The sequence below is a fragment of the Kwoniella dejecticola genome, chromosome 2, assembly GCF_000512565.2.
Source record: "Kwoniella dejecticola CBS 10117 chromosome 2, complete sequence".
Taxonomy (NCBI): Eukaryota; Fungi; Basidiomycota; class Tremellomycetes; order Tremellales; family Cryptococcaceae; genus Kwoniella; species Kwoniella dejecticola.
This window is the reverse complement of record NC_089302.1, coordinates 1,234,098-1,260,425: the sequence shown is the minus strand read 5'-3', so window position 1 is coordinate 1,260,425 and position 26,328 is coordinate 1,234,098. Positions and strand designations below refer to the sequence as shown.

At 47.8% G+C, this 26,328-nt stretch overlaps 10 protein-coding genes across 10 annotated transcripts; 4 read left to right on the top strand and 6 right to left on the bottom strand.

The window, feature by feature from the left end:
• Nucleotides 1–453: 453 nt before the first annotated feature.
• On the top strand, nt 454–2,332 carry I303_101912 (uncharacterized protein; the record flags this gene model as incomplete). Its single annotated transcript, XM_018405301.1, has 12 exons — nt 454–510; nt 581–744; nt 816–888; nt 996–1,065; nt 1,147–1,186; nt 1,246–1,271; nt 1,360–1,471; nt 1,558–1,591; nt 1,665–1,777; nt 1,879–2,006; nt 2,101–2,210; nt 2,285–2,332. The coding sequence occupies 12 exons, from the start codon at nt 454–456 to the stop codon at nt 2,330–2,332; spliced, it is 975 nt and encodes a 324-aa protein (XP_018265582.1).
• A 193-nt stretch (nt 2,333–2,525) lies between these two features.
• On the bottom strand, nt 2,526–4,571 carry I303_101911 (uncharacterized protein; the record flags this gene model as incomplete). Its single annotated transcript, XM_065968438.1, has 14 exons — nt 2,526–2,576; nt 2,663–2,772; nt 2,895–2,996; nt 3,067–3,098; nt 3,167–3,206; nt 3,341–3,378; nt 3,459–3,558; nt 3,704–3,729; nt 3,785–3,824; nt 3,896–3,965; nt 4,079–4,151; nt 4,243–4,348; nt 4,418–4,457; nt 4,521–4,571. The coding sequence occupies 14 exons, from the start codon at nt 4,569–4,571 to the stop codon at nt 2,526–2,528; spliced, it is 879 nt and encodes a 292-aa protein (XP_065824510.1).
• A 390-nt stretch (nt 4,572–4,961) lies between these two features.
• I303_101910 (uncharacterized protein) lies at nt 4,962–6,481 on the bottom strand (the record flags this gene model as incomplete). The annotated part of the gene is made up of 4 exons (XM_018405303.1): nt 4,962–5,384; nt 5,498–5,605; nt 5,720–5,848; nt 6,044–6,481. The coding sequence occupies 4 exons, from the start codon at nt 6,479–6,481 to the stop codon at nt 4,962–4,964; spliced, it is 1,098 nt and encodes a 365-aa protein (XP_018265584.1).
• Nucleotides 6,482–6,851: 370 nt separating this feature from the next.
• I303_101909 (uncharacterized protein) lies at nt 6,852–9,188 on the top strand (the record flags this gene model as incomplete). The annotated part of the gene is made up of 12 exons (XM_018405304.1): nt 6,852–6,897; nt 6,950–7,230; nt 7,291–7,350; nt 7,404–7,425; nt 7,528–7,622; nt 7,681–7,702; nt 7,804–7,935; nt 8,001–8,058; nt 8,142–8,376; nt 8,449–8,498; nt 8,600–9,004; nt 9,101–9,188. The coding sequence occupies 12 exons, from the start codon at nt 6,852–6,854 to the stop codon at nt 9,186–9,188; spliced, it is 1,494 nt and encodes a 497-aa protein (XP_018265585.1).
• Nucleotides 9,189–9,432: 244 nt separating this feature from the next.
• On the bottom strand, nt 9,433–10,585 carry I303_101908 (uncharacterized protein; the record flags this gene model as incomplete). Its single annotated transcript, XM_018405305.1, has 5 exons — nt 9,433–9,482; nt 9,545–9,616; nt 9,678–9,723; nt 9,794–10,318; nt 10,388–10,585. 5 exons carry the CDS (start codon nt 10,583–10,585, stop codon nt 9,433–9,435), a joined length of 891 nt encoding a protein of 296 aa, XP_018265586.1.
• Nucleotides 10,586–11,906: 1,321 nt separating this feature from the next.
• Nucleotides 11,907–13,382, top strand: I303_101907 (uncharacterized protein; the record flags this gene model as incomplete). Its single annotated transcript, XM_018405306.1, has 4 exons — nt 11,907–12,270; nt 12,380–12,810; nt 12,961–13,046; nt 13,166–13,382. The coding sequence occupies 4 exons, from the start codon at nt 11,907–11,909 to the stop codon at nt 13,380–13,382; spliced, it is 1,098 nt and encodes a 365-aa protein (XP_018265587.1).
• Nucleotides 13,383–13,879: 497 nt separating this feature from the next.
• On the bottom strand, nt 13,880–15,913 carry I303_101906 (uncharacterized protein; the record flags this gene model as incomplete). Its single annotated transcript, XM_065968437.1, has 11 exons — nt 13,880–13,920; nt 14,009–14,081; nt 14,211–14,331; nt 14,453–14,534; nt 14,610–14,728; nt 14,824–14,837; nt 14,974–15,357; nt 15,444–15,499; nt 15,575–15,619; nt 15,679–15,722; nt 15,858–15,913. The coding sequence occupies 11 exons, from the start codon at nt 15,911–15,913 to the stop codon at nt 13,880–13,882; spliced, it is 1,035 nt and encodes a 344-aa protein (XP_065824509.1).
• Nucleotides 15,914–17,494: 1,581 nt separating this feature from the next.
• I303_101905 (uncharacterized protein) lies at nt 17,495–21,735 on the bottom strand (the record flags this gene model as incomplete). Its single annotated transcript, XM_018405308.1, has 17 exons — nt 17,495–17,533; nt 17,649–17,850; nt 17,977–18,272; nt 18,355–18,501; nt 18,582–18,705; nt 18,775–19,044; nt 19,108–19,214; nt 19,268–19,446; nt 19,520–19,588; nt 19,658–20,079; nt 20,138–20,309; nt 20,362–20,512; nt 20,579–20,668; nt 20,731–20,993; nt 21,051–21,285; nt 21,346–21,524; nt 21,597–21,735. The coding sequence occupies 17 exons, from the start codon at nt 21,733–21,735 to the stop codon at nt 17,495–17,497; spliced, it is 3,084 nt and encodes a 1,027-aa protein (XP_018265589.1).
• A 294-nt stretch (nt 21,736–22,029) lies between these two features.
• On the top strand, nt 22,030–24,037 carry I303_101904 (uncharacterized protein; the record flags this gene model as incomplete). Its single annotated transcript, XM_018405309.2, has 7 exons — nt 22,030–22,096; nt 22,164–22,280; nt 22,378–22,782; nt 22,916–23,108; nt 23,191–23,330; nt 23,407–23,910; nt 24,012–24,037. The coding sequence occupies 7 exons, from the start codon at nt 22,030–22,032 to the stop codon at nt 24,035–24,037; spliced, it is 1,452 nt and encodes a 483-aa protein (XP_018265590.2).
• Nucleotides 24,038–24,083: 46 nt separating this feature from the next.
• Nucleotides 24,084–25,944, bottom strand: I303_101903 (uncharacterized protein; the record flags this gene model as incomplete). Its single annotated transcript, XM_018405310.1, has 9 exons — nt 24,084–24,370; nt 24,424–24,496; nt 24,585–24,770; nt 24,832–24,986; nt 25,066–25,181; nt 25,256–25,338; nt 25,415–25,580; nt 25,651–25,710; nt 25,790–25,944. 9 exons carry the CDS (start codon nt 25,942–25,944, stop codon nt 24,084–24,086), a joined length of 1,281 nt encoding a protein of 426 aa, XP_018265591.1.
• Nucleotides 25,945–26,328: the final 384 nt, after the last annotated feature.

The following is a 26,328-nucleotide window of genomic DNA, read 5'->3' as shown; positions in this document are numbered from 1 at the left end:
GGCACGTATACCTTCCGTTCTCATCGTATCGTTTTCGTCATTCATTGACAAGCTCCCTCATTCGATATTTATAGACCGTTCTCTTCTTTTGCTGCTAAAACAAACCTGCTAATTGAAGCCCTTGTAGTAAGAACCAATGAAATCGGTTAGAGAGAGATTGCGAAAGATAAGGAGATTCATCCGAAAGATAAGGGCTTCTTCGAAACATACCACGCGAAGCGGCTAGTGCCGCTACGCTTGGATCCACAATAATGATCCGGTGATCCGGTCTGTTAGGCTGATGTCAACTTCGGCTTCGGCTTTCAAGCTAATTTTGGGTGAATGAGAGATGCGAGTCAATCAGTATATGGCTGAGAATTGTGATCGACGATGTTGATGACATATTGTATAGTACCAGCTCCGTGATCAGCATCCGAAGAGATAGATAGGGAGCAGTGTTTTGCGGTATTCGATATGGCCGGCACGAATATCTCACTCGAGGCGAACGACTTGTTCTCAGTAAAGGACAAGGTCCGTGAGCCCAACGTCGAGGATGTCCGACTTATGTCTGACGTAGACTGATGACGCGGGACCGCGACAGGTCGTCGTCATTACTGGCGGAGGTACCGGTCTAGGTCGAATGATGGCTGAAGGCTTCATTACGAATGGTGCTAAAATTTACATCACTGGACGGCGGAAGGAAGTGCTTGATGATGCCGTCAAGGAATTGAGCGTGATTAGCGCAAAGGGAGGATCTATATCTGCGTAAGCTCATTTCGATCGAGCCTCACAAGCCGACAGATCTCGGGACGGACGGTTGATACGGAATGATGTAGAATACAAGGGGATGTATCTACCAAGGAAGGGGTGAAGAAGATCGCAGACGTATTGTCAGAGAAAGAACACATTGTGAGTATTGAACATCAATTTGTCCTGGGTCCGTTCGGTTACATCAGTGATATTCCGCTCGCGGTGTCTCTAACATTCTGATGTCTGAATCATGCTTCGAATTATAGGTTGATGTTCTGGTCAATAACGCCGGCGCGCAAAGGCCTTGGAGGAATCCTATACAAGACCACAACGATCGTACGGGACCTCAAAAATCTGCAATTCAGATGTGCTCATGTACTGTAAAGACAACAGGCTGATTGTTGGTGTCTTACTTAGCTGATGCCGTCGAAAAGCTTGTATGGGAGGGAGTGGAAGAGTAAGTTCAGCTACCACTATAAGGAACTCATCAATGCGAAGCTGACAGTCCCCATACAGCGACGATTGGAATGCTACCAATGCCAGTAAGATCTCTGTATATCATCTTCATCTGATAAAAGTGCATGATATCGCTTCATCGTCTGCTGACCAGCGGGAAACGGGGCTCACCAGCCAACATCAACGGTGTATACTTCATGACTGCCGCCCTGGTCCCCTTACTTCGCAAATCGGACATCCGAAGCGTGATCGTCATTGGATCAGTAGCTGCGTTAGCTAATCAACGGTGAGTCAGGGTCAGCACTTCTGCTTATCGCCTTCCGAGTGTCAGGTCTCTTAGCCCGTAGCGTGCTGATTGTAGGTCACGATTAGGCCAGTGTCGACTTTGACTTACGGAGTATCAAAGGTGAGCAAAGTCTCAACGCGGGACAAGTACAGAACAACGATACTGAAACTGCAATCAACGATCTGGGCGACAGGCGGCAAGTAAGTTTTATTCTGTACGAACCACTCTTTTCGTTTTACTCAGAATGGCGGATTTTGTGGAAATAGCTCTTCATCTAGCTGAAATGCTCGCCGGGCGATTATCGCCGTAAGTCACCCATACCTGAATTCGCAGACATTCAACCTAGGATGATGAAGCGAGACACGGCTGATTGAACTGCTCCTCGTTCTCGCCCTTGTTCGAGACAGGCTCAAAATCCGCGTAAACTCAATCTTACCAGGAGCCTTCCCCAGCGAAATCACCTCCAAGGTAGACGAGAATGGGAATAGGGTATTACACCCTCCAGCCCAAAAAGCAGCTATGCGGTCTCCGATTGGTAAGTATCATCCTTCTTATCACCAAGTTGATCATACCAGGTCGATCTGCGTTGTTGCTGAGGCTAAGCTGAATCCGTGGTGGGATTTATCTAGGTCGAGCGGGATATAAACATGAAATTGTCGGTCCAGCGTTATTATTAGCCAGTCAGGCAGGCGGATTTATGGATAATGCGATCATCACTGTAGATGGCGGGAGATTAATGGTGAGTTGCCTCAAGATTATCAAGATCAGGAAGCAGACAATGTGAAGCGAGGGAGATGCTTATATGGCTGGTAGAATGCGGGAATCAATGATGGGATTCGGATGCCGGAAGAGACGTATTGAATAGCGATAGAAAGCACAGTGTACGAGTACGGGACATTTCGCGGATAGGATTTATCCCATCCACTTCGTCCAAGGATGCAATGCATAACCTCTGATATCCTCGCACAACACTGGATACCTTCATTCCCTACGTCCAGAGATACTCGGAAGATGGCTTGTAAGCTCGTCTGGGTCTCGCTTTGTTGGTAGTATTTTAGATATATGTGTCTTCGGGTAGTCTAAGACCGTCATTGATACCGGCGCCCTGTCAAGTGATGCGAGCAAAGATATATCAGAGAAGGCATTGTATAAGCGGGATGCTCTGGTTTCCGTGGAGGGATCGAGACGTACCATTAGTCTGCCTCCGTCCACAGTCAGAAGCGCCCCATCCATGTATCCTCCCGCTTTACTAGCTAAAAGAAGGACCGGACCAACGATCTCCTCCGGCAAACCTGGTCGACCTATAGAATACCGAATATTGTCCATCAGCCACCTTGTGCTGAATCGCATTGGTTTAGCCCCATCCTAGCGTTGTGATATCAAGTAATCGCAGGATCTTGTGAAGAAGCCGAAGCACACTCACCGACCGTAGATCGCTTAGCAGCCTTAGCAGCTCCTTCGGCAAGGTTGTATTCGTGTCCTTGACCGTTATTGGATTTGCCGGTCATCTCGGAGGGGAAGATACCTATTGCGATTTTTCCGTTAGGCTTCTTGTTTTTGCCTGGAATGAACAATGAGAACAGTACGTAACGCACCTGGACAGATCGTGTTGACTCTGATCTTCAACCTGTACAAGACTGTTCATAAGCAATGAACCATTTCCGACAGCTCTCGATCACAATAAAAAGAGCTTACGGGTGAAGTCGTCCAGCGAGGAGTTTTCCAAGGTGAATGGCTGTACTGGAAATCAGTATTCTCCGCTATAAAGATCGCGTAGATTTAAACTGACGCACCTGCGGCCTGCGGTATGGAATCTTCCAGTCAGCCTGACTCTTCTGAGACATGGATAAGACATATCGGGAACTTGACTGACCTTGGTCACACCGTAAGAGACTGTCCCCATAGCTCTGAAATCGAAAACACCAGGTGAGTTGTAGGTCAGTTTACGTATACCGAGGGAATACGGTACGAGTGATGACTGGCTCACCTCTGATTCGCAAGACCAGCAATGGAAGCTATGACAGTCACGCTTGGATAGTCGGATTTTCGAAGTAACGGTACCAATGCGGCGGTGACGAAGTATACACCTATTCAACAGCGTTAGCATGGACCCGAATGGCCTAATTATTCTGAGGCAGAGTACAACTTACCGCTCACGTTGACTAGGGGTTAGGCGCGAGTGGATGTCAGCAAAAAAAAGCTTCTCTCTGATATTAAAGATCTCTTTCTCACTCGAGTTAGAATAGTTGAAATCGTCACTTTGATTCACGATTAGCTAGACATCGATTGTCGAAATTGGTAGATGCGGCTCACTCTTCATGACCGTCCCATAAGAGACCCGCTACCTGATCGGCTGCAGGATGGTCCAGTGATCAACTCCAATATGCCTTGACCAGCCTTCAGTGGTGCGGTTAAATGACTCACGATCATCGTGATTGGTCACGCTGGATCTCCAGGGCGCCATCACTCCCGCACAGTTGATCAAGACATCGATCTGGTTGTTGCGGAAATTAGCAAAGTGCGGCGAGGCGAATAATCACTTTGGATAGGTAGCTCCCCGTGTATAGATTGTATGCAGATTGAGAGCTACAGACCAAGTTGACATACCTTCGATTCTTTAACTGCAATTGCATCTCCAATGGCTTTACATCCTTGTTTGGTAGAGACATCACCTTGAATTCTATGTCCCATTACTACATCAGCGGCCTGAATCTCACTCTTCTTCCTTTTGCGGATAGCGTGGTCTAGGGGTTTTGGATAAGAGGATATACGCTACGACTTGACCACCGATTTCTTTGGCAGCCGCATCCAAGACCTCTTTTCTTCGTCCGGTGATGTATACCTTAGCTCCGTTATTCGCGAATCCAGCGGTGATCGCTTCCCAGCTCAAATAATTAGCGATCATACCTCGAAATATAGGTGCATATACTGTAGATAATATCTCACCCTTGCCGATACCCGTTCCTCCTCCAGTGACTACTACGATCTATTTAGATCATAGGCTGGTTGATAAGCAAAAGGACTACATCTCGCAGCGTATCGGGCTTACCTGTCCTTTGACGCCGAAGATATCTTCGATCTTGAACGCTTGACTCGACATTTTAACTTCTGCTTTTCTGTGTTCTGCATTCAAAGGTGGAAGAGCTAATGATACATTGAGAACACCAGAGCTATTCTTGTATTTGTATACTCGGTACGGCGCGGTATTGCTCATCATATCCCATAACATGGGAGTCATTCGGGCCGTATTTACCGACCCCGAATAATCGGCTATGCCCGGATCCTATACTCGCGTACGCGTGACATTCATGTGATCTAGGCTGATTGATGGCGATGATCTAGCTATTTACACAAAATAAAATCTGATATATACATACAGAAAGGATGTCGATAGCGATGCGATCGAGAATCAGAATCGGGGAATAGTCATGATTGGATTTATTTCATCCATTCGCAAGACAAAGCCAGGTCAGCTGCATAAGGGATACGCCTATCCGCCAAGTCGTCGTCCCGGTCCACCCCAACCTCGGCTCTCTCGATCCTCCGCGTAACTCGGCAACTCTCTATCTTCTTCCTCTTCCTCTTCTTCATCCTCTTCTGCATTGCCTTGCTGAGCAGGAGCAGCAGCTTGTACAGCCGTCGGACGAGTAACAGCATCTCGCATTTCCCTTGTTTCCTCATCGGCCTGATCAACCAACATCTCAGCCTCTGCCTGCGCTTCCCTTTCCCTCTCTTCTCGCTCTTTGGCTTCTTTCGCTTCCCGAACGATCTTTTCTCGAGCTGCTCGAGCTCTGACCGCTTCTCGATCCGCCTCGATATCTGCTAATGCGGCTGCCTTCCTCGCTGCCTCGACGGACGCGCCGTATATCTTAGATTGCTTGGAAAGCTCGACTCGGTCTTGTAATGCTTTGAGCTATCGATCGAGTCAGGATCGATCAAATGGGACCAGCGTCAGCTCAGATAGGACGTTGGGATATTTCTGGGGAACAGACGTATTGTTTGGTACTGATGAGTAGAGAGACGCACGTGATCTTTCAACACTTCTGCTCCGATTTGCAATTCGTGCGATTTTTTCAGTGTCGGATTAAAGATATATTGAAGTGAGAAATCGATCGTCTGGGTTCGGAATCCGAGCTGCAAGGGAGCATGTGCATCCGTAAGCTGGCTGTATACTATGCCGCGAGGATTTGCGGAGAGGGTCAAGAGGGAATTGCGCGCTGGAAGGGTAGAGTGTCTAAGCTAGCTTACAGCTATCAGGTAATCGTGTCCACCTTTCACTTCCAATACTTTATTCTTGATTGTTGCGTTCGTCGACTTGAGAGTACGGAATTTGGGATCATTTGAATTTATGATGTTGGTAGCGATCTTCAACAGAGTCTAACAATATATCGAAATGGTAGTAATCCTCTCGTCAGCTTCGCGTATCCCCGACCTTCGTTTCAAGGTATAATTGGGATCATAGAAAGCCGGCAATTGAATGTATCAAGCTTCTTCAGCAGTTTGCATGTCCTCCCGTAAAATTCTTGATACTCGATTTCCCCAGCAGTGGAGTTTCTAAGCTTGCGTACTCACCTCAACAGCATCAGCACTCTCTATATAGTTATTATCCCTCACGATCCCCCTATCCAACAATCTGGAGAACTTGATTCTCGTATCTCGATCCTCCTTCTCTGTGGGCCTCCAAGCACTTTCTGCTTGGCGAGAAGGGGTGCTAGATCCGGCAAGAGCCCTCGCTTCAGCAGCCAAGGCAGCCGGTGTGGTTCCGCCTTGTGGACGTGTTCTGGAATTTGCTGCAGGGCTAGCTATCGAGGCCGCTGCAGCTGCGGTCGAGGCCTGCAATGGAGCTGAGAGGGACGGTTGCTCCAGAGTCGAGGCTGAGCCAGAGTCAGAGGGATTGTCTGGTTGAGCGACTTCATCGTATGACGGAGGAGGCCTGATGCGCGCTTCGATGGCTGCCAAAGCGGCTGCTCGTCGGGCGGCAGGAGTGAGCGACGTCGCGGGAGATGCCATTGTCAAATTCAATTCGTCTCTCCTGCAGACTTCGTCGCTTCTGTCTTTGAGAACAATCTGTAGCTGCTACGACGACGTTGAGTGATAGACAATATGAGAAGAGAAGCTTGGATGCGGTAGTTGTGGAATTGGTTGATGTCAACCTACTCAGAGTACGCCATACCATCGAAAGACACGAGTATGTATCAGAGAGTGGAGGCCCGGGCGGCAGATCCACGTGCAATGACAAGATAAATGACGTTGACTGACCGTACAAAGTCAAGCAAGATAACCATATCAACAAGGTCAATTCTGCCTTTCCTTCCTTGTCTGCACATTTCAGAAGCATATAGGAGGAAAGAAGAGCTTCTCTAGGCAAAAAGTGCTCGTCATGACGCATAAGGTACATCTGGTGGTTCTCATACACGGCTTATGGGGTAAGCTCTCCGATTATGATCGTCGCCGATCGAAAGCTGACGCGACTCGTAGGCTCACCAGCCCATCTGTTAGTAGCCGAAGAAGAGCTTGAGAAAGCCTGGGCAGGGTCGAAAACCTCTCAGGATATCTCAGGACCTTCTGAAGATCCAACAATAACCACTCGACTTACTGGTGTTCAAAGCAGGTCGAATGGCTCGAGTTCAAGGCCAACTACGAAGACAAAGGAGTCCGTTAGGCAGGATGGGGAATTGGTCATTATGATTGCAGGAGGCATGACTAGCCAATTGACTTATGATGGGGTTGATGTATGTGCTAGTCGGGTAGCTTATGAAGTGAGCTGCAAATGGCCTAGATCACCGTGGAGAACAAAAGCTCATGTCTACCGCCTGCAGGTAGATCAAAAGATAAAAGAGCTTCAGAAGGATGGCAAGACTGTGAACAAATTCAGTGTGGTGAGCTGAAGGACCAGGCTTTGAAATTGCTCGCCAAGCTGACGAACTTCTAGATGGGATACTCTCTAGGCGGTCGTGCGTACCATCAGCTTGCGCGCAGCTGCTGAACGGATCGTCCAAATGCGCATGAGCTGATCTACCGTCTCAATGTTTGATCTACCGTCTCAATGTTCTTAGTGGTGGCAAGATACCTGGTAGGACTACTGCATTCTCGTCAGCCCTCCTTCTTCGACAAACACAGACCAATCTCTTTCTCGACTATATCAACACCTGTGAGCTGTTTCTCCCAACAATACGATGGACATCAGCTGAATTTGATTGGTCAATTAGCATTATGGTATCCCTAAATATAGTGGGTGGCAGCGTTCCATACGCATTGGCGTCCTGAGAACGTCTTTTGGACCGGTCTGGTTTGAGTCGGCATGCTCACGATGGCTGCGTGTGAATTCATAGACACGCTTCTATCCCGAGTGCTCAGCTATCTAGGCGCAAGGATCATGTCGAGATCAGGTGAACAGCTGTACGTGGCGGACAACTATTCCGATGAAGATCAAAGACCCCTCCTGGAGATTATGGCCGACCCTAGTGAGTAGCGCGACTTCAACTCAAAAGCGTACAGTCTCAGCTTACACGCGGCACCTACTTGACAGGAAGTATCTTCTATCAGGGTTTAGAAAAGTTTGAAAGGCTTGAAATATATGCTAGCGCGTGAGTCTCCCCGTCAAGCTCGACCAATATCGCTTTGCCGAGTCCAAACTGTTCAAGCTGATTACTTCTCTGTGTTTACTCAGCATCAACGACCATTCCGTGCCATATCCCACAGCGACTATCGAGCCAGTAGACCATTTCGCTCAATGGGAACAAAGGCATATATCGGTCGACTCGGATGCAGACGGTATAATACAATCATGGTCCGTACGAGAGGATGATCGGACTGAGAAACCTAAGAATGGCAATAAGAAAGGATGGGGAATCAAGATGGGTACTTTACCTCCTGTTTTGAGGTATAGATTTCCGTTCAACTATGTGAGCTCAAACCCTGCCCAGGCCGCGCCTCTCTTTGATGAAACCGTAATAGCTGCTTACCGGCTTTGATAGATTATACTCTTGCTGTTCCCCATCATGCTGCCCCTCATAGTGATACTCATGTGAGCTTGATTTCGCTCTTTCCTGTTCATGAGACAAACGAGCTCATCGAGAAAATTCCCATTCTGACCACACAACGCGTTTTCTTTGCCTGGTTCTCTAGCCTAACTCGACAATCGCTCGATACTCGTCGGTCAAAACACCGTCTCCAGCTCTTATCGCAAACATCCACATCCTCTGAGGGATCATACCATATCCCTCATCCCTCCGGCATGTCCATCCAGGCCTTACGAGACGGAATAAGGCGAATCGAACGATCGTTAGAATCGGATCTAGTCGAGAATGTCCCCTTGGATTCTCCGTCAACATCATTGTTCAAATCGTCCTCCGCTCTGTTTCCTCATGATCATCAGAACCCCAATTCGAGCGCACATGAAGACATTGATCTGAAGATCGAATTGAAAGATTCGCAAATGAGGATGTGTTTATGGTTGAACCAATTACCCCTTGAGAAATATCTGACTTGGTGGCCTGAGATTGGTAATGCTCATGCTACAGCTATCGTCAGGTGAGTCGATCTCGAACCTGCATCTTAATCGATGCGACTTTTCGCTTCACTACGAAGTGATCAAGCTGATGGTGTTGATCTTGTAAACCTCGACAGAGATCCGAAACAATTCCCAGCGCATGAAAGGGGTAGAGGTCTGATCAAGCTTTGGGCGAAGAACACTCTGAATGCAGCGAAGGCGTAAAAATGGAATTCAGAATGCAGGGCACGTGCTTTGACGGTTTCGGGTACGATATCATTACAGGAACGGTGATTGTATTGTCATTATAGAGGGATACAAGGAGGACAAGTAAATATGTTTGTATGTATATTGAGATGATTCGATATGATCAATCATGGAAAGATGGAACTTAACAGATGACCGTGAACAAGGTAACAATTGACATGATGAGGGACGATACTGTAGGGAATACAATCTCCGGCGGGATTCATTGTTTCTGCAACCTCATTCTCGATCGTTTCTCCCTTGCTTCACACACTAGGCATAAATCGTATGAGTCAGACGACGGACCTAGGGGCACTCAGGTGCATGGCACTCACTCATCCTTTTCGTCTCTTCTCGGAGTGAAAGCGATGATTCAGAAGACTTGGGTTGGAGGAGACTCGCCATTCCTGCGTGTATGAATTGATAGTGAGCATGAGCGATCTCTCGAGGATGAGGATAGGAACTCACTTTTCCATGGCGTTGGCGGACTTTCCGTAGCCTCTCTGTCCATATGCTAGAGTTTCCCAGATCAGCGTGTCATGTCTAATCATGGTCGAGGTGTTGTGAGCAGAACACACGCTTACTTGTCCTTCCAAGGCTTCTACAGCCTTCTTGACTTTATCAGACAGCTTTCTCTTCCCTCTACGACCCAATTCTCTGCTTTCGACATCGACATGAGCATCCCCAAGCCGATTTTGTGAGGGTACCGCTCGAATTGGATAGGAACTCGATGCGGGGGAATGCAATATCGACGACGCTATTTGGGGTGGGAGAGCAGGTCTGGATTCCAGCAGACCCGTCGATTTCGATAGATTCCTTTTCAGATGTGTCGGGTCGGTTATTTTGCCTAAGACGAGGGAGTTTGATCTGGACAACGACAATGGAGGGAGGTCCCAGCTGGTCAGAACTTCATCGTAGAGATCATTTTGACGTCTATCGAATGATGTTTCCGCTTCCAGATCGTAGGAATCGACTGAATGGTCGAAGGTCTTGTCCTCTCCGGCCTCGGGCACAAGCACGGGAAGCGGATCATTGGCTGAAGACGAGAATAGTGGCTGGGGAAGGATGGATCCGCCAAAATCAGGCGTTGGTGGCGTGCTTTTTGCGCCCTTCAATCGATGTACTTAGCGAGCATCATCACAATATGGAAGAAGCATACCAAGTCACTTATCACTCACGTGGCCTTCAGGTTCAATGCCTGACCTGCTCGTGTTCAGTCGTCCTGGCGTGCTGATAACATGCAGAGGCTCGTAGTCTCCTCTCTGCGAGCCGTATGTTGTGGCTGAGTTGATTAGTGACTCGAACGAATCATTTAGGAAAGTCGATGGGACTGCCTTTCGCGCACTGCGGTGTTGTGCGTGCTTGTGAGGGGTCATTGTGCTGTATTTGGCGTCTTGTCGTCCTTGGTCTAGGTGTTCTGAGTTGAAGAGGTCAGAGGGAGTGTTGAGGTACCTCTGATCCAGGACAGATCTGGTCAATCGTGGATCTGCAGTGCTCGGTCTGCTTTGCTGCCTCTCGTATTTCGTCTGGACCATTTCGCAGCCGATTGACTTCTGTGGAGCTGCTGATAGAGGCACATCGAAGACGGATAGAGCATGACGAGAGTGGTTCCATTCAGAATGATACAGCGGGTTTGAGCTGACGTCAGCGTGAGGGTACCCGATGACATGGCTGGCTGTCCTTGAGTCTCGCCGAGAACGAAGTGGCATTGGATGTCGACCTGTGTGAGACCAAAGATCGATCAAGGCAATCTATGAGGGCTTGATATCGTGTTATATATCGTTGAAAGGTGACTCACTTTTCTTTGCAATTCGATCAGACACCACGTCGCCTTTCAAAGGGGTCATCGTTGGACCGGCCAATCGTGTTTTATTTTTCAGCAGCTGGGGTCTCGTGCCTGGATATGCTCGAATCGGTTGATGATTGGTATAATTCCTTGGGTTCTCCGTTGTCATGATAGTTGACTTGGGCTTGGTAAGAGATAAAGCTCTTCCAATGTTCTTGACCATGCCGAGAGCTCTGGCTTTCCTGCTTTTATTTGAACCTGCGAGATACTCGAGTCCTTCTCCCCTTTTCGTAGGAGGGTTGAGGTCGATCGAAGTGAGGGGTAGGCTCGAAGTCCTGTATAGTCCCGATGTACTGGTGTCACTATCAAACATGATCGATGAGGCCACGCTGGGAGATAAGCTGACTTCTGTTGGGCAGGGTTCAGTGGAGATAGGGGTGATACAGGATTCAGAAGGTAGAGGACGGTTTGGCAGGCGTATCGCCCGAGAAGGAGCAACGAGCTATACACAGTAGGGTAGCTTGGGGAGTCTTATGAAGAAAGACCGATAAAGCGAGCTTGATCGAAAGTTAGGGCTTTGATCAATCATTGACCCCGGGTCGCGATGTGACTCATCTGTTTGGCTCTCGCAATGAACACAGTCAACTACGAGTCACGAGTGGACCAGCAAAGTGGAGGTCAATCCAAAATAGACGCGTACCAATCCAATCCTAATCTGTATTACAGTCGGATTACAAAGTGACCCATACACATTGCTAGTGGAATTCGTAATCGAATTAGTCTCTATACCCGAATTCGACCGATCGTCAAGTCTGTCCATCGATTGTCTAATCTAGTTGACCTTTCCTTACCTGCTTCTCCAATCTTAAAGTACTACGCGCATCCTTCAAGTTCAACACCGGCGAGGCAAGATGTCGTCGCGCAGAACGATCTATCAAGTAACGCTAGTGCCGACCACTAGTCGATCTTCAGCTCAATGTTGTTGTTATGGCAACACACCTCGTCGATATGCGCAGACAGCTTCCCTCGATTCGGGTAACGCATCATCAGCTCCATCATCCTCGGCAGCGGCACAGTACTCTTACACTCGTCGTAAAGCTGCACCTGCATCGGAAGATCAGAGTGATCCTCGCAAAGGTAAAGGACGGGGTTCATCCAATGTTTTGGCGGAGACATATCGATTCCCCGAAAAAGGTAGATTGGGCGGTATGCCAGATCCGTTCGAGGTTATGGCCCTTGAGCGGGGTGCGACCGAGTCCGAAGTCAAGCAGCGGTGTGAGTCTGTCAGTCCTTCACCCCGCATTCTGCTCGATCACGATCACTAGATTGTCTACTTTGACGCGGAAACGTTTGTAACGGAATGCTGAGCGCCGCTCTTGCATAGATTACAAACTCGCCCTTTTACTTCATCCCGACTCTTCGCACCCCTCTTCATCGCCTGATCACTTCGCCATCCTGAACAAAGCCTACACTCTCCTCTCTACACCTTCCTCGAGATCCGCATACCTCAAAACAGGCTACGGATGGAGCATCTCATCTCAGATCCCCTCCTCGTCCGGTTCTCGCCCAGCAGGGGATTGGGGAATGCATGAAGAGATCATGCGTCGCGCACGAGGAGGTACCTCAGGCTGGGAACGACGGCGGTATCGCGATTCAGATGCTGGTAAAGGTGCATGGGGCGGATTTGATGGTTCGGGAGGATGGAGAGCGTTCAATGATCAAACTATGAATTTCGATCATTCGACGAGCTTCAATGGGACGGGGGAAGAGAGGTATATGTCGAACCCCAGATTCTTGGCTGTGCTGGGAATAGTTGTGAGTCTTGTTTTTTGAGTTTTGGCTTTGTACCCTCACTTCTGATGTCCGACAATCATCTCAAAATACAAATGCTTAAAGCAATATGATTTGGCTTGATTGCACAAGGGGATCATGCTCACCTCTCTGATATTTGCGCTGGTATAACAGGGATGCGCGTTCGGCTGGATCCAATATCACAGATTAGGTACAGCAACAGAGACACATCGAGATCTGCTAGATAGGCAAAATACAGAGTATGTGGAATCCACCCGCTTATCGGTCCCGTCGTACAATGATCGACTGCGTCACAATTTAAATCACAATAAGGAGGATGGACGGATGAGCTGATGGATTTCGAATTTGGATTTTCTAGCGCTTCGCACGCATTGGCTCAGGCTCGATACGAAGCTGCCATCCACGGTAAGACGCGGCGCGAGCAGATCCGACGCCGAGTAAGGGAATCGGAAATCATGAGGGAGTTGGAGAAGATCGAGAATGGTGAAATCGCTCCTCATTCTCTACGTATAGCGGATAAACCTTCTTCAGCACCATCATCGTCTTCATCATCAGCATCATCGCAATCACCTTGAATAGCGCCTCTGCCTTCAAAGTCGAAATCATGATCACGATGCCCCAGCTCGAATTTCGAATACAACACGACTCGATCCTACGCGCATACCGATGTATTCTGACTAGTCTGCACAACTACCAAAGACTCTTTGCATTTGGAAATCCGGATTTATCGCACTGAGAACACGAATGGACCATTACCTTTTCCACACTCCGTTGTATCAATTTCCAGCAACATGAAAAAGTCAATACCGCATTACAACTCATCATGCATTATGTATCGGACAAGATCAGAATGCTCCTGGCGAAGATTACAAGAACCAATATATACGATAAAGTTCTGGTCAGGCCATTTGGGGAATTCGCAGTCGAGATCGAACTCGAGGTAGAGTTCGAAGTGGAGAAATCACGATGACCACAAGGGGTGCTGGGAAAGCATCAGATTTAGCCCGGGTCTTGTTATGTATGCTGACGCAGTACATGTCGGAAGGCGATTATAAGTAAGATTCGTTGGGACTCACCCATGCGGTTTGGCGGTTATCGGATTCGGGATCCATCCTATTGACCAAAGCGATCAAGTTGATCAAGTCAGAATCAGGAGATGAAGAAAACTTGAGGATCAATCCGATCGGTAGGAAGGCCTCACCATATGTGATACCTGTTTGCATCGACCAATCGGCCGCTTGTTCTGTCTTCCAACACCAGACCACGTATCCCGACTATCGTCCAACATGACTCGTCAGCTGCAAATACCATTTACCATCTGCAGTACTGGATGTCGATGGCGAGCATGAAGCTGAACGATTTCGAATAAAGCTCGTATTCTGATCAACTCCCTTGCTACTTACAGCTTGCTCATATACCCAAGTCTGAATCTCAAAACTCCGCGCTAGGTAATCGACGTATTCCGCCGAAAACTTAGACGGGTCCGAACCAGTTTTCGCGCTACAATCTCCTGGGAATTGCAATCTATCCAATCGATACGTCAGACGAGGCAAGACAAGTCAAGTCAGTCCATCTCCAGATCACCGTTCATTCGCCTGGGATTGGGTGATACTGTCCGGATGGATGTCTGGATAAAGCGACTTACGGTTCAGAGGTATTCAATGTGTTGTCGTACCTCGCTCCTCGACCTCTACCATTCAGCCAGAATGCACAATCTGTATTTGCCGCTGCGACACCCGCCCAATCCTTATCAACATGCTACCGATGCTGGTTACGTGTGAATTGCGGAAGATCGTACTAACGCGTGAATTCGCCAACTATCGTCCAATGAATATTATTTGATTGTCTCAAATAGTCGACTTGGCTGCAATACCAGTTCAGGTTGGCGTTGTATCCCATCGCCAGGAGATTGAGGTCGAACCTAGTATCATGGTTTGATGAGTCAACAATACGAGCGAACTTAACATTCCCGTGCTCTGGCTATTGGCGAATCTGCCTCAGGGCTATATCACTTACATCGAGTAGATATGCTACAGAGAATGCAACATAGTTCATTTGACTTGTAAGCTTCCAATATTCCCAAACATCCTTCGCCAGGCTTCGTATTGCTCATCAATCTTTACAGTATCGGTCTGATGACCGGCATATTGCTTTCCAATCACTCACCGTATCCATAGCTACATCCCAATAATCAGGATCCATCATGAACCCCTCCCAGACCTCTAAACCCTGATACGCCTGGTCCAGAGCCACCGTGATCCTATTACCCCTCGTATTCGCTATATTCCTAATACTGTCATACGAAGCCTGATAAAAGCTTTTGAGTATATTCACCTCGTTCGGATTCTGGGGGAATGGTTCATTAAGGACTTCAATCGCGATGACAGTATTGCCGTACTCGGGTTTCGTGAATTCCGAAGTCAGTATAGAGATGGCGTTGAGGGTTCGAGAGATGTTGGTGTCGTTATAAAAGAATTCTCTGACACCTCGAATGCCCGAATTGTCCCATGAGTTCTGACCGCCAGGCGCACCGTGGAGATCTATCATGACCTGAGTGCGGCAACGAAATGAAATTATTATCAGAATCCAAAGGCAGATGTCAGGGTTGATGGTTGATGATACTGGATTCGACTAACCTTCAAACCCAGACTTGAAGCCCAAGTGACTGCCATTTTCAGATAATCGTATGCGCCTTATCCCGACAAACAATTAACCCGAAGAAGATGCTAAAATTGGAATGCACACATAAAGATTGAGAGCGACTCACCAACTAGATAGGGTTCGCCATAATCTAGTGGAATAATAGACCAGTCTAGCTCACGACAGGTGAGCGTGGGCGCACAATCAGCCAAAAGTGGTGTCATGACTTACATCCAATTTGTATCCGTACAGTGTTCAAGCCGACAGCAGCGATACTACCTCGAGCCAACGCCAAAATCGCAATGACATCAGCATCTCCCTACTTTTTTCACTTCGAGGGATGTCACAGCTGAAATAAGGGTAGCAGAGCAGCGGGACTCGTGTTGGATTTCATCGATGGACCAACTCACTCCTTCAGCTCTGCATATTGGAACCATGTATTCCAATGCTGTCTAATTTCTCCCATCGTGTCATTCTGATATCCCATATACACTCCGTACGTCCACTCGTCAACTACCCATTCGGGCTTATCGCGAAATAGCGAAGGGGTGATCCACGGCTTTGTTTCGGGCAGGAGAAGTCAGTTCAGTACAATCTATGCTAAATGTTCATACAGACTCCGGAGACTGTTCTCGATACCGATAGATCGTATATTTGGTGGACAAGACAGGGAGCGAAAGGTCGGATTATAATTAGTCAACACTTACTTCGAGTACCAACCTGAGCCATTGAACATCGCATCCCACAAAATCAACGGAAATCAGTACTTCATCCTTGGATCCTCGCACATCACACACACCGCCTTGGCAAGCATCTTCCGGCCGATCTCACTGACACTAAGGAAGCGCTGCGACTTGAATCTGGAAATGTGCGTAACTCACCACCCACCAATATTCACGCCTCGCATCGGATCATGGCCCCATGAAAACCCATTCTGATCCTGCCTCTTCTCCCCGACTTTACCCCTCGTACTGATCGGTATGGTCGTGCGTAATCTGGGGGCTGATCCTCGGTTTGTGTATGTCGGAGATGCGTCTATAGTGTGAGATATACAGAGGATTATAAGTGAGATTAGGAGATGTAGTCGCATCGTCAAGATACTGATCTGATTGATCATGATATACGAATGTTTATCTGTATCTGTGAGACCGAGATCGTGGTACCCGTATATCGTTCGTATCCGTTTCGTCTATTTATCGTTTGTCGATTAGTGATTGTCGTTGATCATATATCGTATATTTATATGAATTATCGTTCAACAGATCATCCTCGTCTTGATCTGTATTTTCGATCCTCCCGAATATCCAATTTGCCGTTCATACAAGGCGATACACGTTAGACCAAGTCAAGCCAAGTGAAAGATCTGAAAGGCCAGTTAGAGTTCCAGTGCAGAAATAAGTGAAGCAACGCCCAAAGTCGACTAAGAGAAGCACGAAAAAGCACGTTCAAGACGATCTTTCAACGACCAATCGATCTGTTCAACTTTCCTCTTCCCTCCCTTCCTTTTGGAATCAATGTACGATGACTACATCAGTCAACGGTACCCGACTATTTTGTTTGATTTCATTTGATCTGATTTTGATCGTGCTGTTGTTGTTTGTGTGTAGTGTGCAGTATCGGTGGAACCCTAATTCAACCTCATTTTGAATCCGATTTCGGCTTCTGCGTAATAACCTCCTTTTGCAGTCATCAGACGTCAATGCGATGCAGGGTTGGATGGAATTAGCACTGATGAGGGGTATGCGTTAGTCAGTATTGTCAGGTAATAATGTATCGTGGGAGACCCTTACCCAAGTAAGTGGGGAATGAAGTTAGTGTAGAAATTAGTCCAACATCCCAACATCCCAATATCCATGTTTTTGTTCAACTTGCTGCGGTAAAAACAAGTGAAAAGGACGTTGAGTGATTTTGATCGGACATTTGGTATTTATATAAGTTGAGCTGGGGACCCGTGGTGACGTGATGGTGGTCCAAGCTCAAGGTGAGAAACGTTGAAACGTCAAGGTGAATGCATGTTCATGTATGAGTAATCTTGGTACTGTGTCTGTTACAGATTCTCGGAGTTGACCGGTCCGACCATGACCATCTACAATCCCGAATGTCCCAATTTGAGCATCAGCAAACTATCGATCATACTCACAAAATACCTCGGAGCAAGACAAGTTTGTGTCGCACAAGCACAAGCACAAAATGAGACTCACCTTGACTTTACCGCGTTGGGTATTTTGGTTCTTCTCAATACTGATATCCACCGTGATCTTATCAAATACCGAAATTCCAATCATCTGTCCAATGCCATTGGCGGTGCCGGTGCCGGAAGGGGCAGGGACGTTGATCGTGTAATTATCAGGATCGAAAGTATGTGTATCCTTTTGGAACGTTATTAATCCTTCCAAGCCGAGTCTATCGTGTCAATGGTGTCATTAGCTTTATGAACGTCTATCTTTTGCCAAGCCATCCCATGACAGGCCATTCTAGGCGAGTTGAATGGAGTGAGGTGAAGGAAAAAAAAATAAAGGAAATACCCACTTAGAGACGAAAACAGCTAATCCATTCTTGAAAGTCCTGATCACAAACGCCTCTTCTCTACTACTCTTGCCACCTACTTGACCCGTCTTCTCGCCTCGCGATTTCAGCGCTAGACCAACATAGAACTCTACACTCGCTCTTCCAGCCATCTGAGCAAGTCTGTGTCGCTTATTCACTACGCTTAACGTTTTCTCCACGTGCGATTTAGATTGCAATGACGGGTGAAGCGGGGTGTAATTTATCGCCGCTGCGAGTTGTCTATGGGCTAACACATCCGCGTATCGTCTGATCGGCGACTATACAAGCAAGACGACATCAGGAGATACACCAAAGATCAATTATTGTTTTGAGTGTCTTTCCCGACCATTCTTGACTCACGGTGAAATGGGTATATATGGGACTGGCAAGACCGTAATGCCCGTATGTCTCCTTGGACACACTTCCCGAGCAGAAGTATTCCGCGGAAAGCATACATCGAGTCGCCATGATTCTGACCAACGTGTTGAATTCAGGTTCTTTTGGATCCTAACAATCAGAACCGATAGCCAATTTAGCAATAACATAAAACAGAAGGAGGAAAGCGAGAAAAAGAGGGAGGGACGCACCACGCAAGCGTCAAGAGATTTCGCTAAAGCACCAGAACTAGATACATCAAGAGTCATGTTCTTCCTCTTTTGCAAGATATCTTGTAGTGCCTCAAAGTTGGTTTTGGGCGGCGGACAATGTCGTCTGAACAGAATCATCGATGTCAATTGAGCTATCCCTCGAACGTAATTTGCACAGTTTGGGTAAGCTCACCTCAAGACCGCAGTAGCAGGGAATGTTTCCTGTATCTTAGCTGCGACACTGATATTTGCCAACAACATGAACTCCTCCACCAGACTGTTGGTTTCTCTTTGCTGCTTTTGCTCGACATCGATGGGTTCGGTACTTTCCGACGAGTTCAGGTGAATCTTGAGCTCAGGAGAAGAAAGTGAAAGAGCACCTGCTTTCAAACGCCCTTCTTTCAGTTTGATCGCGAGGGTATTCAGAAGTCGAATGGACTGAGTAAGCGGATCATTAAGCGATCTGCGGAATCGACATATGTCAGCTTGAAGACATAGAAGTGACACACGGTTCTCAAAACCTCACTTGTCGTCCTTCCGCAATTGGGCAGCCTCGTAGGTGAAGGCTTCTTTCGAGGCGATCACCGATTTTGCGAATCGCACTTTAACAATTTCAGCTTGTTCGTTCATTTCCTATCTCCACCATGTCAGCTGAAATCGCAACAGCGGGATCTTCGACAGCTTACCCAGATGACGGAGAAAGCCAGTCGTTCCACGAATGGCCTCAAGGAGCACAGGTTGGTACCGAGAAGGGAAGGCAACATGTCTATACGCTTGTCGACCAGGTACACAGTCGTTCCTCGCGAGGCAGCTTCGGAATCCATGGGGTTATCAGGATGTACGAAATGCGATACATCGGCGATGTCTGCATAGCATCGATCCAACGAATCAGCAGTGACCTATTGAAAAAAGGTGCTGAGAATGGAATGGCTACTCACGAACACCAGCCTCGATATTGCCATTGGGTAATCTTCTCGCGTGTAATGCATCATCTATATCTTGACATCCTTTTTGGTCGAAATCATCAGCTGGCGCACAACATGAGGCATGGATACAAATTTGAACAGCTGACGTACCAGGAGGATCGATACTGCAAACGATTAAATCCCTTAGATCCTCCCTGTCTCTCCATTCCAAGCTCTCCGCCGTCTTGACAGGTACTTTCCACTTATCTCCCTCTTCGGGAAGACAATTCAGTATAGCCCTTCCAAAGGGTCTGTACGGCACTTCGTACTCCAACAACAAACTTTCTTGTTCGGCTTCTTTGGATTCTACTTTTCCTAATGACCGGACAAAGTGCCCATCGGGATAACGCGAGTTGATCGACCATGAATCGATAGTCACCAAGATTTTCTGATCAAGGAGCTGAGGTGCTTGTCTAGTACGAAGCCTGATTCTTGGTAGTGACGTTGACAGTGGAGTTGCGAAAACGGTTTGTTGGGATGATGATGTGAGAGCTGCATCAGACAGCGATGATCGATCGAGATGGCATACATATCTACGCAAGCGTTTCTTCAGCTTTGGGGCATTCCTTGAAAATCTGGTAGCTGACTCACGCTCGCCAATTCCTCTTGACTATTCCAACGACTTTACCTGTTGGCAATATATTCTTGGGCTTTCGCTTTGTCTCTTCATCGACGTCCATTATATCTTCCTTTGCCTTGGCTCGTTCTCTCTCGGCTAGTCCAGGCGACTCATCGTCATCGGCATCATCATCTCGAAGAGCCACTACATACTTCGTCAGCTGCTAGTGTTTGAAGCGTTCACTGGGGCAGCTCACCATCTTGATCAACGACTTCGGATCCGGGCGCTTTCCATTCCGACTCAGGTAGAATCTCCACCACTACGACGTCGCCATTGACAGAACGATTCATAGCTTCTCTGCCGACCAGTAGGACCGGCTTGTTCAGGCCAGGGATATTGACAGTACCCTATCGTCCACAGAATACTTTGTCAGCTCGCTAGCGTGGACTTTTTGGGGTCGACCGACAGCTTACCTCAAGGTAGTTATACTGATTGGCATTGAAGTGGCCCTGGTGATATCTTCCAGTCTTGACACCAGCAAGCAATGTATCTTGAGGCAGATACTATGAGGGCATACATAATAAGCGAGCGGTTCAGGCTGATCAAACAAGGGGTAGTCACTTACATCCTGATAAATCCTCTTGCCCTTCTTCTCTCCAGCCGAGACTTCATCCACACCACCAACAACCAGGTCGACTAGCCTCGCCCTCTCTTCGCCGATCAGACCATCCACGTAGTCCCTAGCGGAGACAGCTAGTAAGCCCTCTCCATCGGCAATCTCCCTGTTCCGCCTATCGTCCGTGAGCAGGATCAATTTCGGTGGTTTCATTGATTTCGATAACGCAGCTGACAGATGTTCGGGGTAGAAATGTAATACTTGTCGGATGGCTACGAGCGCATCGCATCAGCTACAAATACACTTCGCAAGGTATCGAAAAAGCTGACCTCGATCATTCTTATCATTTATACTTTCTTTCTCTCGACCCTCCTCGACTTCTTTGGGCAACGTAGCTGTCTCTCGGGCCTCTTCATTCCACCAAACCCATATCAACCTATCTTCGTCCTGTATGAGTTGTTGTAGACGGTTGTATAGCGGCAAAGATCTATGTCGAGTCTCCCGGATCGTCGTGGAAGGGATGATTAGCGGCAATGAGATCGGTAAAGCAGTCAGAAGATCGATCTGGACGAGGGTGTGACCAAGATCAGCCAGGGTGACCCTGAGTGATTGCTATGTACTTACTTGGTGTAAGACAATGTTCGTATCGATGACAAGCCAATGTCCTTGACCTTGTCCATACTTGGTATGGTCCGTATACCCTTTCAGAGGTAATACCGATCGGTAGCCTGGATAATCTATACAGACTTGACAACCTTCAACTCCACACGGTATATCATCTCGCAGATATCGTTCTCGAAGGACTACAGTTGCGTTCAGCATCAGTAAGAAGCCTCCATTGTCGCGTAATCAAGTGGACATCAAATAAGACTCACTATTCAAAACCTTCCCTCTAGCAGTCTTCTTCGAAAACTTATTCTGAGATAACGGTACATCGGCTCGTGCTCTCTTGAGGATCGTTATTGGTGGATGTGATTTCGATGAGCTGGGAAGAGCAGTTGTAGCAGCTGCCATCTTGCCTGAGATGACCTCAAGTTTGCGCAAGGGCAATGATGAACTAGAGGAATACCAAATGTCAACCTGATGAATCGTGAACATCTCGGATGGAGGTCAATCCAAAAGATCCAATGTCAAACTTAAAAAAGCATCCCACATGAAAGCGAGATGACGTTTGAGTATTCAACCTTCGTATAACCGAGCCGAACGATATGGGATGCGGCCAGTTTCAATTTCAACAAAAGCAATCTGCATCATCAAACAAGGTAGAACATCTGCGATCTCAGCGATCGCGGTAGCAGAGAGCACGCGATGCCACCTCCGCTCAAGCAGCTTGAGAAGCTGAGAATAGGCTTCATACATCCTGACTTAGGAATTGGTGAGCTGTTGACCCTTTCACTCAGCTCGGACTTAACGACACAGCTGATGAGAAGCATGACTTATAGGTGGTGCCGAACGATTGGTGGTCGATGCTGCTATATCACTGCAGAATCTTGGGCACGAGGTCGTCATGTTTACTTCGAGACATGATCCGAAGAGATGCTTCGAGGAAACCCGAGATGGTAAGTTGCACCGTTATCAAGTGTCCAAGCTCTGAAAAATGGACTGAAGTGTCGAGTGTGATATCTGATGACTGATGATCCGTGTAACCATCTGCAGGTACCCTCAAAGTACATGTGTTGGGCTCTTCGATCCCTCGGACACTCACAAAAGCCTTCCCGCTCACCATCATATTCTCAATACTCCGTTCACTCCTCCTCGCGTTCCTGCTGGTGATGTCGATACTGTGGCCCGAACCAGCAGTCTTTTTCAACCCTTTATCTCCCCTGAAACCGTTCGACATATTCATAGTGGATCAACAATCAGTCTCTATCCCATTCATCAGGCTCTTAACGGGCACGAGGGTGGTGTTTTACTGCCATTTCCCTGATAAACTCTTAAGTGGAGGATGGACGATAAATCTCGATGCTCAACAAGGACAAGAGAAGATCATACGGAAGAAAGTCGGATTAATGAAGAGGGTGTATAGGTGGCCTATTGACAAATTAGAAGAATTCACTACTGGTGAGCATACAATTGTCATCGATCAGCAATAATCGACTGTACCAATATCAGCTGCTCGCCGAGGCAATTTTGGTATGATCTACCGTCAAAGGGAGAACAGGAGAGCTAATAAGTTAGAAATGTTTCCCAATAGGTCAATCAGATATCGTTCTTTCCAATTCGAAATTCACGTCCGAAGTCTACGCAAGAGTATTTCCTTCTTTGGCGCAACGACCTCCGAGGGTAGTTTACCCGTGCATAGATGTAGACGCTTATCGACCTTCGGCCACCGTGAAAAAGGGCAAAGGAAAAGCAAAGGCTGAGCCAGAGGTCGAATTGATTCAATCGTAAGCTCCTGCTGTAGCAATCCGCATTTCCCAAGATGTGTACTGTGGGCCACTGACAATCGCAATCGGTTTCATTTTCCAGTGATCGACCGACGTTCATCTCTTTCAACCGATTTGAAGCCAAGAAGAACGCCGCCCTAGCCATCAAAGCATTCGCCAAGCTGAGAGACGACGCTCTGATACCGGATGACGAATTCGATAATCTGAGATTAGTCCTTGGCGGTGAGTCTCATTTCTCCGCCTCTGCCGTAATAATCTTTCTTTGTCCCAAGCTGATGCATGTGTCTCATCCATATAGGTGGATACGATAAAGATGAACTCGACAACGTGCAGACTCTATCGGATTTACAGAAATTATGCGGCGAATGCCATCTTCGACATCATACCATCACATCCTCTTCGATGTCCGAAGCACCGCTCGAGAATACCCAAATCCTATTCATCCTGAATTTCTCCAATGCCCAAAAATCTCACTTTCTGACATCGCCCAATACCCGCGGATTGCTCTATACGCCGTCGAACGAACATTTCGGGATCGTCCCTCTAGAAGCGATGTCTTGCGGGGTTCCGGTGATAGCTGTAAACTCCGGTGGACCTACAGAAACCATCATCGATCTTGCTGCCTCTCCAGATGGTGGAACGGGATATCTGAGATCGCCAAACGAGGAAGAATGGGCCCAAGCCATTTTATCGTTATTAAACTTGACCGAAGACGATCGAACCAAGATCTCTCAGTCCGCCCGCAGGAGAGTAGAGGAGAAATTCAGTTTGGAGACTCTAGGAAAAGAGCTGGAGGTCGCTAGTAGGGATGCGCTGAAGATGGGCGACTCCATAATGATCTGGGAGATACCTTGATTTGGTTCAGCGCGATTCTGATGGCTTTCGGTGCCCTGGGGCTGGCAGTCATGTTTTATATACTCTACGAGTAGATGATGCCATGTTACCATGTGAAGCCATTCAGCTTCGCCGCGAAGATCATGCTTCCGCTCCATCCGTTGATGGGTCTTGGGCGTTTCCCTCTGGGCGCATCGACCATATTCGCAAGCTTGTATCCCGCGATGCGGGTCGTGTGGTCGATTGGCGGGAGTACGTTTGATCTTCGTCTTCCGAGCTACTTGTCTCATCGGTATCGCCGTCGGCGGACTCGTCCGAGCTGCTTTGGTCCTCCTCGTAACTCAGTCCATCTTGCAAATGTCGCCTGGATCCCGAGCAAGTAAGCAATAAAGGTTGGAAAGGGTGTAGTTGTACCGATCCAACCGCATCTAGTCAAATCTGTCAGCCAAGTCACACAAAGAAGAGCACACGGTTGACATACCTTGATGAAGCTGTTCTTCAAAGATCGGCTGAGTATCCATAGTTGCCAGATCCCATATTTTGATCGCACCATGCTATACCCACCCAAAGCATGATTCAGCATTGCATTGCGTTGCGTTGCGTGGCGTAACGTGGGATGAGCATGATAAAGTATCGTCTCACCTCGTCACCTGAGGCTAACCATCTTCCCCATGGATCCACATCAAAGGCAATTCTCTGATTGGTAGACGCGTCCCTTGGAAAGGACGATAAGGGTGATGTCCAGTCTCGGGTATCGTATATCTGGATTGCCCTCGATCGACGGGATGAGATGAACATCGTTGTCGGATTCAAAGGATGCCACCCGATCTGGCAGATATCGCTCTGTCAGTGACGCGATTCCGTGCTCTATAGATCTGGGTGACCCTACCTGCGTAACACCCCCGCCAACTAGGCCTTCAACGTGAGCCAGGGGTGTCGAGCCTGTATCTTCAGAGTACAGGGCGACAGACCCGTTACCTGAAAAGCTTCCCGCTGCATAAGTACCTGAGTAGTCGGGGCAGAACGATAAAGCTGAGATTATGCCTATTTGCCATTGAAGTCAGCCTACTGACACACATCTCGGATGAAGGGCTGCTATATGATGTGTAGTATCTCGGCTTACCTCTCTGCCCGCCTTTCTCCTTCTTAGCGTAGACCAACTTGAGCCTTTCACCTTGATCGTATCCGGGTGAAGCAATATCAAAGACCTCAATAGCATTCTCATGGCCGCAGTACAACCTATATTCTCCTCGGCATCAGCTTCCTCTATCAGAGAAGACTGTACTGCACATTGCGAGGCGGGCCCAGCTTACTTGGTTGCGGTAGGGTTGAACGCTAGACTATGCGGAGCTACGAATCGTTCCCTGTGATCGACTATAGGATAACTCGCTCGTATCTACAGGACCATATTTGGTTCATGCAAGTCAGCTGATTGATGCGCCCACCTCAGAGCTTCATGGTAGCTGACTTACTCTTCCGTCGTTCCCGTCGATCAACCGGATAGGCGTATCGCGGATCGAAGCTACGAAGCAGAGAGTTTCTGGCGTAGCGGTCGAGGCGGACGGATACCATGCGGTTGAGTGAATAGCATCGGGTTGCTCGAAAGCTTTGGTCTGAAAATTGGACTCTGCATTCAACCTATGACAGATAGATGATCAGCTTGATCACAAGAACAGTCGAATTCGGCGTTAGAAATCCACGGACTCACGTATGGATTCGTAACACTCTATCTTCCGTTGTAGATAGGGTAGCAGAACCGTCTATACACCTTGTATTTTACAAGCCGAAATACGCTTTCGTCAGCCAAGCTGCCAGATACACTGCACGGGGTCGATGGGCAAACATACCACCTGGCAGATCGCCAGAAGTTGCCTCCGACTTCGCTGTCAAGTTCCTTTGCGTCCAGAGTCGCCACCGCAGTCGGCTTGGCTTTCAGGTCATATGCTGGGGCGGAACTCCATTGTTGCGCAGCTGCCTCACTAGCGTCAGTGGTGTCCGCCATTGAGCGTGTTGTATGAAGATGTGGAGAAATTGTTATCGAAGGGAAGAAGAGGTAACTTTGGATAATCTGGTGTTTGCCTCCACTTTGTGAAAGTTATCTCGGTCGTCGTCTCGCGCTGTCTTTGATTTTGCTCATCAGTACTCTTAAGCTTTGATCAACTATAACCTCCTCATTCTTCTCACCAACGCATCAAGACTTCAAGCAGCTTGAAGCATACCTCTAGCCGGACACCTTGAGCGGCGAGAAGATCACTGCAGCAGATTCATATCAGCTGAAACATTTGCGAGGGGTTATACACGTCTAAGGCGTCGCTTATGAACTAGTTGCACTTGACCAGAACACACGTCAACTCGTTCTTCTGATCGCAATATTTCAGCAAACACT